Source organism: Rhinatrema bivittatum, chromosome 11 (assembly GCF_901001135.1).
Source record: "Rhinatrema bivittatum chromosome 11, aRhiBiv1.1, whole genome shotgun sequence".
NCBI classification, from domain to species: Eukaryota; Metazoa; Chordata; class Amphibia; order Gymnophiona; family Rhinatrematidae; genus Rhinatrema; species Rhinatrema bivittatum.
Genome location: NC_042625.1, coordinates 18,219,986 through 18,234,941, shown reverse-complemented (window position 1 = coordinate 18,234,941; position 14,956 = coordinate 18,219,986). Strand labels below are relative to the sequence as shown.

General features: G+C 45.3%; 1 protein-coding gene across 1 annotated transcript in view; it reads left to right on the top strand.

The window, feature by feature from the left end:
• MYO18B (myosin XVIIIB) overlaps positions 1–14,956 on the top strand; it is an 815,563-nt gene that overhangs the window by 115,626 nt on the left and 684,981 nt on the right. The window contains exon 13 of the mRNA XM_029619020.1: positions 12,370–12,514. Within this exon, the coding sequence (XP_029474880.1) occupies positions 12,370–12,514 (145 nt within the window). The remainder of the gene's footprint in view (positions 1–12,369; positions 12,515–14,956) is intronic.

Sequence of the window (14,956 nt, the reverse complement as noted above, 5' to 3'; positions counted from 1 at the left end):
GGAGGCCATGTTTACATATGTTAAGGAGAACTTTGATAGAGGCTTTATTCACCCTTATTCATAGCCAGCTGGGGCTGACTTCTTCTCTGTATAGACCACCGGGGTCTTAAATCCATTACCAGGAAGAATCGCTATCCACTCCCTTTGATTTCTGAACTCTTAAATCACCTGTGGGGTGCACAGGTCTTTACTAAATTGGACCTCCAGGGAGCAATCAATTTAATTAGAATTTGTGATGGCAATAAATGGAAAACTGCCTTTAACACTCGTGACGGACACTTCGAGTATCTAGTAATGCCCTTCAGGTTGTGCAGTGCACCCACAATATTTCAAATCATGGTCAATGAGATATTCCGGGATCTGCTCTACTCCTATGTGGTAGTCTACTTAGATGACATCCTACGAAGGGTGCACTATTCCCGTGAGTTTTTAACTGAATATTATACTCCACATCACAATATGGCTTAATGGAGACGAGCCAGCACGGATTTAGTAAAGGGAAGTCGTGCCTTAATAATCTATTAGCATTCCTTGAAGGTATAAATAAGCCTGTGGTTAAGCATGAGCAGGTCACTAGTGTATCTGGATTTTCACAATGCATTTGACAAAGTCCTTCACGAAAGACTCCTCAAGAATCTAAAAAAGTCATGGGATAGGAAGCAATTATGGGCTGGTAACAAGGTAGGATTGAACGTCAGTTTTCACAGTGCAGAGAGGTAAATAGTGGAGGTCACCAGGGATCTATGCTGGGACCAGTGTCAATTAATATTCATTAACAATCTGGAAAAGGGGGCAATGAGCGAAGTGATCAAAAATCTGAAGTTTACACAAGATAATTTCGAATAGTTAAAACATGAACAGAGTGTGAGGCTGCAGCGAAGGCTTTGCCAGGCTGAGGAACCGGGCATTTAAACAGCAGATGAAATTTAATGTGAGCACCTGCTCAGTGATCCACACAGGGAAAAATAATCCTAATGAAGGGGGCAATTTTCAAAAGGGATTTTTATTTATGAGTAAACATGTGGTGCTCATCCGTGGAGAAACCCCCCCTTTCAAAATCCCCCCTCTGACGTGGGCAATAGAGGTAGGGCCAGGGCCATGCTAACATACTGTGCACGGAGAGTTTATTTTTAACTCCCCACTCATACAGGATGTTTCCCTTTGATAATGAGCTTGCAGGCCTGCAAGCTCTATAGGGAGAAGAAAGGGAGGGGAATGACATTTCACCTTTCTAGATACACAAGGCTGGGTTCCACATTAGGAGCTACCACCCAGGAAAAGCATCTTGCAGCCATTTTGGACATTGCATTAAAATCTTCAACTCAGTGTGCAGCAGCAGTCAAAAATGTAAATAGAATGAGGTAAAAATTGTTTAGAAAGGAATACAGAATGCACCTGAGGATATCATAAAGCCTCTGCATAGATCTCTAGGGCAACCACACATTTAATATCATGTGCAGTTCTGGTTTATGAAGGTAACTGGTAGCAGATTTCAAATAAATATCAGAAAGCGTTTGTTTTCAATCAATGCACAATTAAGCTGTGGAATTTGTTGCTGGAGAATGTGGTCAGGGCTAGTAGCGGAGCTGGGTTTTAAAAAAAACGAAAGGTTTGGACAAGTTTCTGGAGGCCAAGCCCATTATTGGCCAGGCAGAGGTGGAGGATCACCACCTTTCTGGGAATAAGTAACTGGAAAAAGATTTTCCCATTAGGATCTGCTGGATACTTCTGTAATCAGGACCGGTGCAAGGGCAGTAGGTACCCTAGGCAACTTCTGCTTTGTGCCCCCCTGTTTGCACTGCCCCTGCCAGTCTTGGCACGACTCCTCTTACCCGACTCCTCCTACCTACGTCGTTTGCGCAGTGACTGTATGCTGCTTAGGACCGCGAGCAGCACGCGCTGCTCGTAGCCCGACAGATATCTACTCCTCTTTGCCGTAAGCAGGATAGGCTCCGCTCGCTGCTCTTCGGTGCCCCCTGAAGGGCACCGAAGAGCAGCGACCGCCTAATGGAAGCGCCAGCCCTGTCTGTAATCCTTAATTAGGGGGGAGGGGGTTTAGGTCTCAAGAGCACGGCTACTCTGGCTAGCACCCTCCCATACACAACTCTCTGTCCCAAGGGTGGAATCCTTTTTGTGGGGGGGAGCTCTCGCTTATGGCCCAGGCAGTGGTGTGCGTGTCTCTCTCTCTCTGTGGTGTTAGATGCTGCATCTCAAGGGGAGACATGTTGGGACAGACCAGGCAGGACAAGGCACTGGGTGTTAAATTAAATGATTACTGATTCTTTAATAATTAAATTAAGGTTCATTTTTCATAAAGGTGCGTTTACAGCTGACTGATGTACAAAGGTGTTTTTCCTCTTCTGGGTTAGGTGTCCTTTATCTCAGGTATCTGGGTAAAGCTTTCCATGGTGATTTTAAAGTGCATGAATGGGAATCTTATTGGAGGGGTTCCCTCAAACACAAAAAAGTCCTACCTGAGTTCACTTTATTCATGATTACCCAGCCTGTCCTGGTCCCCATGGGGTGGCGATCTGGTGGGAAAACTCCATAGATCTTGGTGCTGGTGACTTCTCTTGCAGGAAAAGTCTTTAGAACATGGGAACCAGGTTATCCTGGCCCTAGAATCCTGTGGGGAGCGGTGAGTAAAAAGTCTCCTCACAAACAATATGCAAATACTTGCTCTCTGAAAAATCTCTCAGTGATGGCTGCTTCATTATCACTGGTGCTTGACCCATCTAGGGTGTAGTGGGCTCACAGGTCTTCATCTCCTTCACAGGAGACCCGACTGGGGATCCAGCAAGAATCAGTTTCACTGCAACTAAATAAAGGACAACCCTCTGGCAGGGCGTGGACAGAGAGGAACCTCTTCAAAAATAAAGTGCACGATGAGGCTGGCAGGCATCACCAGGGTGTAGAAAAACTGCATCCTCTTTGCTCTGAAATTAAATCAAAATGACCACACCGATTACTAAAAAGGCTGCACTAAATAGGATGGGATGTCCAATCCAAACCCTCCAGGTTGAGAGGAGCAGAAAGGGATGGGAGGCTCATAGATGTCAGGGTTCTTCCAAGGATCTAGGGCAGGAGTGGGCAATTCCAGTCCTCGAGGGCTGCAAACCGGTTGGGTTTTCAGGATATCCCTAATGAATATGCATGAAAAAGATTTACATATGACTGAGGCAGAGTGCATGCAAATCTCTCTCGTGCATATTCATTAGGGATATCCTGAAAACCCAACCGGTTTGCGGCCCTCAAGGACTGGAATTGCCCATCCCTGATCTAGGGCCATCTAGTGGCTGAGCCAAGGGGGCGCCACACTCAAGTGACCCGGAGCAACCGCTGTTGGAGGCAGGATGCTGGGCTCGATGGATCATTGGCAATGCTTATGTTCTTCTGGTTCTGACATCTTTACTGTGCTTGCTGATGTGTTGACCTAGAATATGTATGATGATGAACCAGAATATGTATTTGCTATGATGTTGACCTAGAATATGAATGTTGACACAGTACGTGAATGTTGACCAAGAATATGAAGGCTGATTTTGTAAACCATTGTGATCTTCTTTTGGAACGACAGTATATAAAACACCTAAGTAAACAATCAAATAAATAAATAGATGGCTGCAGTGTATTACTTATTCTGGATAGTTAGGGGGCAGATATGTATGCTTGCTTGAGCCCTGGCTAAAACTGCCAAATGTCCTCAAATATTCAAGAAAATGGTTTTTTTTAATGTCATCACAATCAATTAAGCTACAGATGTTCACCAACATGTGTCTGCTGACCTCCTTGTTGACCAAATTGACATGGTGAAGACACCCCAGATTATTAACTTCCTTTCGTTGCTACCAGACTTCAGATCCAGAGTAGCGGATTTTCAGACCTTTGTATTAGTGTAGAACAAAGCTGGAAATCAGAAATCACCCAGAGTGCAATCAATATGCTATTTCATTTTGTTGAGGATTTAGCCTGCTCTTGATGCGGCAGGAACAGTGTCATGGTAACAGTAATACAAAGGCCCTTAAATGTGCATTAAACTGGGGGCGAGCTTTTGCAGGTCTTTCAACATTTATCACTGTAGGTGTGTATTAGTGGGCTCTGAATATAAATATGTATATCATTGCATGAGACAAGGAGACAGAATGACTTTTGTTTATACAAAGAAAAAGTGGCTATGGTATCTCAACCCATGAAATCCTGTTCTATAGCTTGAAGAATTAATTCTCTTTGAAATTCAATGCTCCGAAAAGCCAATAGCTTAGTCTAACGTAATGTTAAAGTTGCTGATCTGATGCCAAGCAGTCACCTGATGCTCAAGACATACATTCACCTAAAAAAGGAGGCTCTAATTCTTTTCAGAGAAAGCTTTGCCACCTGTGCTACAAATCAAATATATTCATTAAATAAATATGCCAATATGTGCATTTAAAAGGGGGAAAAATGCACACACACAGTCTCACAACACATGCAAGATTTCTTTACATAGACACAGAATGAGAGAAAGGCCTTGGTAAAGCAGACCCTTAGAGTTCAATCTACCCATATTTGGGAACTCAAGGAAATTGGCAGCCAAAAGGGATTTGCTTGCTGGCTTTAGCATTTAAAAGCACAGCTCAGGTTGGCCCAGTGGCAGTGCTGTGCACTGTGATGTGGTGGGACCTGGGTTTGAATCCTGGCTCAGGTTCTGTTTGCCAGGGCTGGGGATGCCACAGGGGGTGGGGCAGAGAGAGGGAGCCTTAGATGTTGTGCAATGGCCACACTTACTGGCAGATTTAGGATTTGTGACTGCAGGGTTTCAGAAGGGCCCATTCTGGTGCATGGTCACCCAGCTAATAGCAATGACTCCATTACACTGGGTGGGGATAACCTGGTAGCTATTTTCTTTCTATATTTGTATGTTATGTAGTCATTGTCAAGATCGACCTGAATTGTGCTGCTCTTCGGAAAATCCTGTGTGTCACCTGAAGTGTCCACAGCACCAGCCTGCCATCATCCATGGGGAGTTTCCCTTAAGCCCATGAGTACAAAGTGTCTGCAGGTTATGTGTGGGGACTGAAAATGACCCCCACGATATCCTTTGTAGTTTATCTTGTAGGGTTTAAGTTACAGTTAACGAGTTTATAATCCTATGATGTTTTTCTCCTTTTGCAGCCATATAATGGCATCAGAAGCTTCCTGTTAATAAAAGGGGAGATTGAGGGGGCCAAGTGACCATCTTTTACCAACACCGACCATGCTAGAAATAAAAGCAGTTTCTGCCTAGAAAAAAATAACCTAAGACTATGCTTGAAATAGAGAATTAATGTAAAGAATTTTCTAGGTCTGTTATATGATGGCGTAAAAAGAAAATAAACCAGGATTTTTTTCTAGCCAGCTTGTCTATTTTTCCCAGATGACTAAGGGGCGGATTTTCAGAGCCCTGCTCGCGTAAATCCGCCCAAAACCGGGCGGATTTACGCGAGCAGGGCCCTGCGCGCCGGTAAGCCTATTTTACATAGGCCTACCGGCGCGCGCAGAGCCCTGGGACTTGCGTAAGTCCCGGGGTTTTCGGAGGGGGCGTGTCGGGGGCGGGCCCAAACCGCGCGGCGTTTTCGGGGCGTGTCGGGATCGTTCCGGGGGCGGGCCCGGGGGCGTGGCTACGGCCTGGGGCGGCCCGGGGGCGTGGCCGCGCCCTCCGGACCCGCCCCCAGGTCGCGTCCCGGCGCGCAGGAGGCCTGCTGATGCGCGGGGATTTACGCCTCCCGGAGGGAGGCGTAAATCCCCCGACAAAGGTAAGGGGGGGTTTAGACAGGGCCGGGCGGGGGGGTTAGGGAGGGGAAGGTGAGGGGAGGGCAAAGGAAAGTTCCCTCCGAGGCCGCTCCGATTTCGGAGCGGCCTTGGAGGGAACAGGGGTAGGCTGCGTGGCTCGGCGCGCGCCGGCTATACAAAATCCATAGCCTTGCACGCGCCGATCCAGGTTTTTAGCAGATACGCGCGGCTCCGCGCGTATCTACTAAAATCTAGCGTACTTTTGTTTGCGCCTGGAGCGCAAACAAAAGTAGGCTATTCGCGCTCCTTTTAAAATCCGCCCCTGAATGTTTAAAAAAAAAATGCTAACACTCACTTCCTCATGATATCCTAGCAGCTGAATGACGGGGGCCATGATTTATTCCGAAGGGGGCAATAGTACCTAAATAGTATCTATATCTGGATCTGAGAGCTAAAAGCACTTTAAAAAAACCATGCTATTGTAAGTGGTATATAAAGACTTAATAAACATAAATACCAATATATGTCCAAGAGCAAAAAAATAAAAAGCATTTATGTATTGGGTGAATGTGGGGGTTTGGGGCATGTCTATGGGTGGCTCAGAGAGCATTAATGGTGCCTTCCCCTCCTGTATGCTCCAAAATATAATTTTGGAGGTGTTTGCTAAAAATAAATAAACAAATAAATAAATAAATAGATAAATATAGCTTTTCCCTAAAAAAGTCCAGAATATCTGCTTTCATGAGGGCTGCAATTCAGGACTTTTGGCTCATATAACATTTTGGAGAATTGGGTCCTCCATGATAATAAATGCAGCACGAAAACTTCAGTAGAGGATTTTGAGGGCTAAAAATGGCACCATCACTGTGTCATTTGCAGCACATACAGCAGCGTGTGGCTCTGTAAAAAGTCATGCATGCTGTTACTAAATTTGTTGTGTATTGCTTTCGGCAACTTTTTTATTTCATGGCGCAATTACAACTGTATAAACACAAATACAAGTTCAAATGTAGTGCATAGGAGGCATTTGGTCATTATAAGGACATTCCAAAACTCATTTACCCAAGAGTAAAACTGTCCTGTCCTAAAATTGCCCTCCTCTACACCCTCGGACTTTCATAGCGAGCACACTAGGTTAAAAAGGTTTAACCAGGTTAAAAAGAACCATTTTGGGGGGTGGGGAGGCAGGGGAGAAGGGGTGAATTCAGGATAGGGGGAGGAAACGCAGCACCTGTACGAGCGCTGTTTATCCTCTCACCCCCACCCTGTACAAATAGCAGGTGGAACGTATACGAGAGCTTTTTAGCTGGCATCAAGTACACATGAAACTATCTCAATGCAAATTAGGTGCAAGTTGGGTGGTAAAAAGAAGAGCCCAGGTAGCTGCGGAGTACGCAGGTAACGTGGAAGGTCACCCCTGAGATTGTAAACCATTTTGGCATTCTGGAATCCTGCTTTGCAAAGTAAGGCAGATAATGTAGTGCATCAATTGAAGAGGCCTGAGGATTTGTTTTGAATATTATGTGGTATCTTAATATTGTGGTAATGGGTGGCATGGAAAAAAAAAAAAAAAGGAGCTTTAGGGCCTGTGCTCCTGTCCCTAATAAAAAAGATATACGTAATAAACCTACAATATGCAGAGCCCACTGAGTGAATATAGAAATTATAATAATTGATTAACCATCACTGAGCTCAACCATGCATGGTTTGATAATATATACATATACATGCAAAGGAAACAATAGGGCAAAATGGAAAAATCATAATGTTCTCGTCTGTGATTAAATGTACAAGGGTTTATTACGAACGCCCACTCTCAAGCTGCCTTCCATGTGTTCTGCTATTAAAGCCGCTCTCTCTCTCTCTCTCTCTGCTGAGAGGAACTGAACAAACCCCCATGAATGCCTAATCGCTTCATACAGAAGCTAGGAGAAGTGGAAAGTACAAGTGAGCAAAGATGTAAAAATAACACAGTTCAAGACAGGTTAAGAAATTAGAAATGTTGTTTACATAAGACATTTATAAAGTGCCAGGCAAAAAAAAAAAAAGACTGATGAACCTTCATCAAAAGCACTGCTTAAAAACAGTCCTCCATGACTTTGTAAAGTCGTTCATTAAATATTAAATCCACTGCCACTCGTGCATATTGCATCAAAGAGCCATCCTCGGTTTAATTTGGCTCACTTAGCTGGTGACTAGTGGCTTCCTTTGCAAAAAGCTAAATTCCTCTGTTTTGACCATGGTACTAATACGGTGGTATATGCGTTCTCAGTCTGTATAAACCCCTCGCTCATTCTGCACATATCCAAATTGTTGGTGATCTATTTGTAATTAGTGTGAGTCTTCTGTTCCAGAGAACCAAACAGGATTCAGAGCATTGCGGAAGTGATATGGGGTAGATTTTATAACATGCGCACGCAGATGTTATAAAATCCGTGGGCCACGCGCGCACATCCGCGCCGGATTTTAAAAACCACGCACGCATGTGCGAGTGCTGCGCACAGGGTGGGGGGATTCTAATAGATTACGCACAGCGATGAAATTGGGCCTTCCCCCGTTCCTCCCCAGTCCTCTCCAATTAAGGAACTTCCCTGCTCCCCTACCTAAACCCCCTCCCTCTTCCCCTCTCCTTCCCACCCCCTTAACCCCGTTTTTGTTTCACTACTTACTGCTCCCCTGGAGTAGAAGTAGTTTGCGGACGCTGGCTGACTGCTGGCACGCGCTTTCCCCGTTCCCGGCCGCCCGCCATCCTGCCCTGCCCCGCTCCACGGCCCGCCCCCTTTTCAGGGCCCAGCAAAAATGCGCGTAAGTGACGATATTTGCGTGCGTGGCAGATTTAAAATTCAGCTGAATCTGTCGAATCCCTGCAAAATGGAGATTGGATTTGTCAAATCTATTATTATATTGAGCAAGTATGGGAATAGCATATAGGGCATGCAGAATAGGGATGTGAATCGTTTTTCAACGATTAAAATTATCGTCCGATAATGTTTATATCGTCTTAAATCGTTATAGAACACGATACAATAGAAATTCTAACGATTTATCGTTAAAAATCGTTAAATCGTGTTAGTGCGCACTAACTCGAGTTAGTGCGCACTAACTCCCCGTTAGTGCGCACTAACTCGATTTAGTGCGCACTAACTGAAAATGATACAAATAAACACTTTCCAGGTCACTGAAGGTCAGTTAGGAATGAATATGTGTTCCTATTGGCTGACTGCCCTCTTATCTATTGATGTTACCAAGGTTACCACTGAGGTGATGGTTGGGGGGATGGGAAATGGAACTGGAAACTAACGAACACCAACAGAAAATGAAACAAAGTGTTCACACTTCCCAGGTCAGTAAAGGTCACTTAGGAATGAATATGTATGTATGTATTCCTATTGGCTGGCTGTGCTCTTATCTATTGATGTTACCAATATGGTTGGGGGGATGTGAAATGGAAACAGTTGGAAGCTTGACAAAAAAAGTAATGTAATGATCAGCACTCACGTGACTAGAACTTGTTTGTTTATTATTTTTGTTAGCAGGCACCTGAAATGCTAGTGCATGTTGAATTTGCCAATCACTGTGCATTTTAGAAAGGTGGTCCTGGCTGGAACTGTACACAGTTCAAATATATGTAATTGATTGTTGGTAAGTGTATTTTTTAAGTAGCCACACTGGCACCAGTATGTTTACTTTTCCTCCTACTTAACTCACTAGCTCAGCTTTGTAAGAAGGGCTTCTCTGCTTGTGTGTTGTTTTTGTTTGGTGTGAGGAGAGCAGAAACATCAGATCTTTATTCAATCTACTACAGTCATCTCTTACAGTGCCCTATCCCTATTAATACCAGGAGTGTTGTGATCTTCCTGCACACAGTGCCCTAACCCTGATACCAGTCTGAGACAGCTCCCTCCCTGCATTACTAGTGAGAGGCTGGCTTCACAGACAGGGGGGAGCTGCCTGACCCTCACTCCTGACTTCCCCCATGTCCCAGCTAGTGAATGGTGTGTGGGTGAGGGGGGGGGGGGGGAGGATGGTGAAGTCTGAGACAGCTCCCTCCCTGCATTACTAGTGAGAGGCTGGCTTCACAGACAGGGGGGAGCTGCCTGACCCTCACTCCTGACTTCCCCCATGTCCCAGCTAGTGAATGGTGTGTGGGTGAGGGGGGGGGGGGAGGATGGTGAAGTCTGAGACAGCTCCCTCCCTGCATTACTAGTGAGAGGCTGGCTTCACAGACAGGGGGGAGCTGCCTGACCCTCACTCCTGACTTCCCCCATGTCCCAGCTAGTGAATGGTGTGTGGGTAAGGTGGGGGGGGAGGATGGTGAAGTCTGAGACAGCTCCCTCCCTGCATTACTAGTGAGAGGCTGGCTTCACAGACAGGGGGGAGCTGCCTGACCCTCACTCCTGACTTCCCCCATGTCCCAGCTAGTGAATGGTGTGTGGGTGAGGGGGGGGGGGGGAGGATGGTGAAGTCTGAGACAGCTCCCTCCCTGCATTACTAGTGAGAGGCTGGCTTCACAGACAGGGGGGAGCTGCCTGACCCTCACTCCTGACTTCCCCCATGTCCCAGCTAGTGAATGGTGTGTGGGTGAGGGGGGGGGGGAGGATGGTGAAGTCTGAGACAGCTCCCTCCCTGCATTACTAGTGAGAGGCTGGCTTCACAGACAGGGGGGAGCTGCCTGACCCTCACTCCTGACTTCCCCCATGTCCCAGCTAGTGAATGGTGTGTGGGTGAGGGGGGGGGGGGGAGGATGGTGAAGTCTGAGACAGCTCCCTCCCTGCATTACTAGTGAGAGGCTGGCTTCACAGACAGGGGGGAGCTGCCTGACCCTCACTCCTGACTTCCCCCATGTCCCAGCTAGTGAATGGTGTGTGGGTAAGGGGGGGGGGAGGATGGTGAAGTCTGAGACAGCTCCCTCCCTGCATTACTAGTGAGAGGCTGGCTTCACAGACAGGGGGGAGCTGCCTGACCCTCACTCCTCCGGGGTATTGTGATCTTCCTGCACACAGTGCCCTATCCCTGATACCAGGGGTGTTGTGATCTTCCTGCATGCAGTGCCCTATCCCTATTAATACCAGGAGTGTTGTGATCTTCCTGCATGCAGTGCCCTATCCCTATTAATACCAGGAGTGTTGTGATCTTCCTGCATGCAGTGCCCTATCCCTGATATCGGGATGTGTGCAAGAAGATCACAACACCCCCGGTATCAGGAATAGGGCACTGTGTGCAGGAAGATCACAACACCCCCAGTATCAGGAATAGGGCACTGTGTGCAGGAAGATCACAACACCCCTGGTATTAGGGATAGGGCACTGTGTGCAGGAAGATCACAACACTCCTGGTATTAATAGGGATAGGGCACTGTGTGCAGGAAGATCACAATACCCCTGGTATCAGGGTTAGGGCACAAGTTCTAGTCACATTGACTGATCACATTACTTGTTTTGTCAAGCTACCAACTGTTTCCATTTCCCATCCCCCATATACTGTCAGTAGGAAACTTGGTAACATGAATAAATAAGAGGGCAGCCAATAGGAATACATATTCATTCCTAAACTGACCTTAACAGACCTGAAAAGTGTCAAATTGTATCATTTTCAGTTAGTGCGCACTAACTCCCAGTTAGTGCGCACTAACTCCCGTTAGTGCGCACTAATCGGAAAAAACGATTTTTAACGATTTTTTAACTAAAAAATCGTGCCTAAGACGATTTTCTTGCCCTGCCACATGATTTCTATCGTTAAGACGATATGGAAAACGATTCACATCCCTAATGCAGAATAATGTTGCTACCTTTCTGAGGATTTAACAGCTACATTTCTTTCAAATTTAGCTCTATTTGGTAAAAACCCTTATCAAGCAAGGTAAGACTGCTCGTGGTGCCTTTTTGTACATGAAATTTGCTGAGTTGGTCAAACTGGCCAAAGATATACAAGAAACCATGAGTTGCTCTGTTTTGATCGCTTCAACAGGTTTTCTATCTTTTCTGCTTGTGGAAAATCTTAAGAAATGCTCTTTATTTGTGCTGCTTTAGTTATGACACCAGCAGAGACTTCCATGGCTACTGCCCCCAGTTCTTGGCCTGAATGACATTTTGAGTCTAAGTGGACATGCATATCCTCGAGGAACGATACTATGACAACTAGAGGCACCAACTTCAAACCTGAGGCAACTAATACCTGCAGCCATATCTTATTAACGGTCGTAGGATTCATCTGTGAGCTCTCTTCTAATCCAGGATTCATAACACCAATCTGACAAGCAAATAAGCTGTCAGCACCTCTTGCCTGGATGGTCATACATCACGCTTTTAAAATCAAATGCAACTCGACAGGTCCTCTAAAACCCACAGCATAAATAAATGCACAGCAGCATCTATCCTGGAAAGATTTGCCATGAATAAAGATTTTTATCTTAGTTTTTGCCCCTCACCTTAGGTGAACAGTACCAGTACAACCTTATGCCTTTCAGCAACTTGTCGGCTGAGAGCAGTCTGCAGAGAGTGAGACATGTTTCATCTCTAGGCCTTAAGGTGCCCAGCGAGTTTACGGAATACAAGTGTTGTATATTTCTGAGACGGACTGTAGCATGACGCTTCAGATACTGTTATGTCTTTTCTTTGCCAGCCTGAGGAGAAACAGAGGGCATCTGCAGCATTTGCCCAGCTTCAAGCTGCTATGGAGACTCTGGGATTTACAGTGAGTGAGCAGAAGGCCATTTGGCATGTGTTAGCTGGCATCTATCACCTCGGAGCGGCGGGTACATGCAGAGGTAAGAAAATCTGGCACCATTACTTTACCTCTCCCTTGTTGTCCTAATAGATATGTGTGAAATTGAAAAAATACAATGAAAAAAGGACCCTAGTATGCACAGCTAGGAAGATACGTGTGAAAGTCACCAAGAGGAAATTCATTTTCTGGCATTAGAGGTGTCTGAAAGGCGTAGGATTGGGGAGTGGGGGTTGATACAAGTGTGCATATGACAAGTCAGGAAGGGAGATCTTTTTGTTCTTTTTCAAGCAGTAGAGTAAAAGTAAACCATTGGCCAGTGCAGTTATGCAAATCTTTACTGTATGCATTTGGCAGAAACGTAAAGAGGCTTTGTATTGTATAGAGGCAGTAACATAGCAGGGGAGATGGAATCATCTTTATAGTGGTTTTGACCTGTATATGATGGAAACCTATACCTTAAGAAGTGCTTCTGCACCTCTCGTTCCAACACGCATCTTGGTGGTTGGTTGTAAGGCTTGAAGCGTAGCTGAGGGTTTATAACCAGATGGGGTACGAGATAAATGAACGTAGACCATTCTGTAGTATATTTCTGCTAGCTGTATTGGGTCAGGAGAAAACTGTAGCCTTAGGTCCCTTATTCATATCTGAACCTACTTATGTAGTCTTAAACTATGACTTATAAAGGAGTTACAACGTATTGAGACTCCGTGATTGTATATCATGACGCCATTGGTGTGTGCTTACACATGATAAAACAATAACTTCAAAGGGGGGCAGTTTTTAAATACTTGCCGCATAGTTGCAAGGTCAGCAGGTACTTTTACATGTGGTCTGCACCTGCTCTCAAAGTGAAAAGTACAAGCCTATGTTCCCTTTGAAACAACTGCCTAGGACACCGTTTCCCAGCCCTCTCCTAGAGACTCACCTATCTAGCCAGGTTTTCAGGATTGCCCCAAGGTATATGCATACACTGGAGCCCTGACGTATGCAAATCTATCTCATGCATATTCATTAAGGATATCCTGAAACACCCAGCTGGTTAGGTGCGCCTTCAGGAGGGTTGGGAAACGCTGGGCTAGGGAAATTGTTGGTGCACAGATTTGTTCCTGCTTCTCCCCCCCCTCAATAATTGACTCCCCTGATCTAACCCCGCCTTCGAGCCCTCCTGTTTTTTACTCTTGAGTATACGTATGCGCAATGTTGATCCCTGCGCATACATTTTCCTGCAAGAGAGGGTGGGCAACTTTCCGGCAGCCAATTTACAGGGGAATATGAGTTTTCCCTCCCAGGGACTAGTGGCAAGTGGTAGTGCTGACGTAGGCATACAAGTACCACAGTTTCTTACCAAGTGATATGTATTTTACAGACTTTAAGGGGGCAATTTTCAAAATTGCCTGCACCGGGACAAAGCCTGGGGGTGGGGTTTTTTTTTTAGCTGCAGACTTTGCACAAGTTTTCAAGGCAATCATAAGCATGGGCTTTCACTTTCAGGATAATCTGCACAGGCTTTTTGTGCAAATAATTTTCCCCATGGAAAATAATATGCAGAGAATTGAAAATGCCATCTCTACACGTTATTTTTCTCCCCCAACCTAACCATGCCCCTGGGAAGATCTCCTCTAAATGATGCTGAGAGAGAACACATTTTCAGGGGACCGATATACGTTCCTGAACGACATAATTGATGGAAGATTCTCCTCCCCAGAAGCGAACAGTACAGAAGAGGCAATCAGCAAGCTCTCCAACATGCGATGTTGAAACGGGGTAGTCTCAGGACTAATTTACAGAAGTATTTCTTTACAGACATGGTGGTAGATGCATGGAATAGCAACCAGGTGGAGGCAAGGAAAAACAATAGATGAGAAGAACTGAGGATTCTTAGTTGTAGGGAAGTTATGAAGGTGGAAATCAAGTAGAGTCTGCAGTATTGCAACAGGAAGGGAGTGCGCTGACCAGGTAGGCTGGCTGCGTTTGCCTGCCACCATATTTGACATTTTCATGTATGTACATTTGTGTTAAATATCACTGCTATATATTTTTTTTACCTGCAGGCCTGCTGTATTTTTATTTTTCCATATATTTGTGAACGGTGCAAGGGGAATGGAAGCATTTTGGGCTTGATTTTCATAACAACTTATGAAACAAAAAAGTATGATTTATGCATGTAAATGGCAATTTGAAAATCAATCAGGGGCCAATGCACCCAAAAGTAAACCTGTATCCGGTTTGGTGCATACTTTAAAGTCAGCCATTCTTGTGGGGGGGAACAGATTTGTGACTCATGCTCATACTTTTTTATTTTGAAAAGTAAGCGCATAAGGTATCCTGCGCAAGTTAAACCCTGCTCGGAACAGGTGTAACTTTGTGTGCGATAACTGGTGCACACATGCAGCCGATTACCCGAGTGGTTTCAAAGCAAACTTATGCACTCAAGTAAGCTTTGAAAATCCTTGATAAAAGTACACATGTGCAATTTACATGC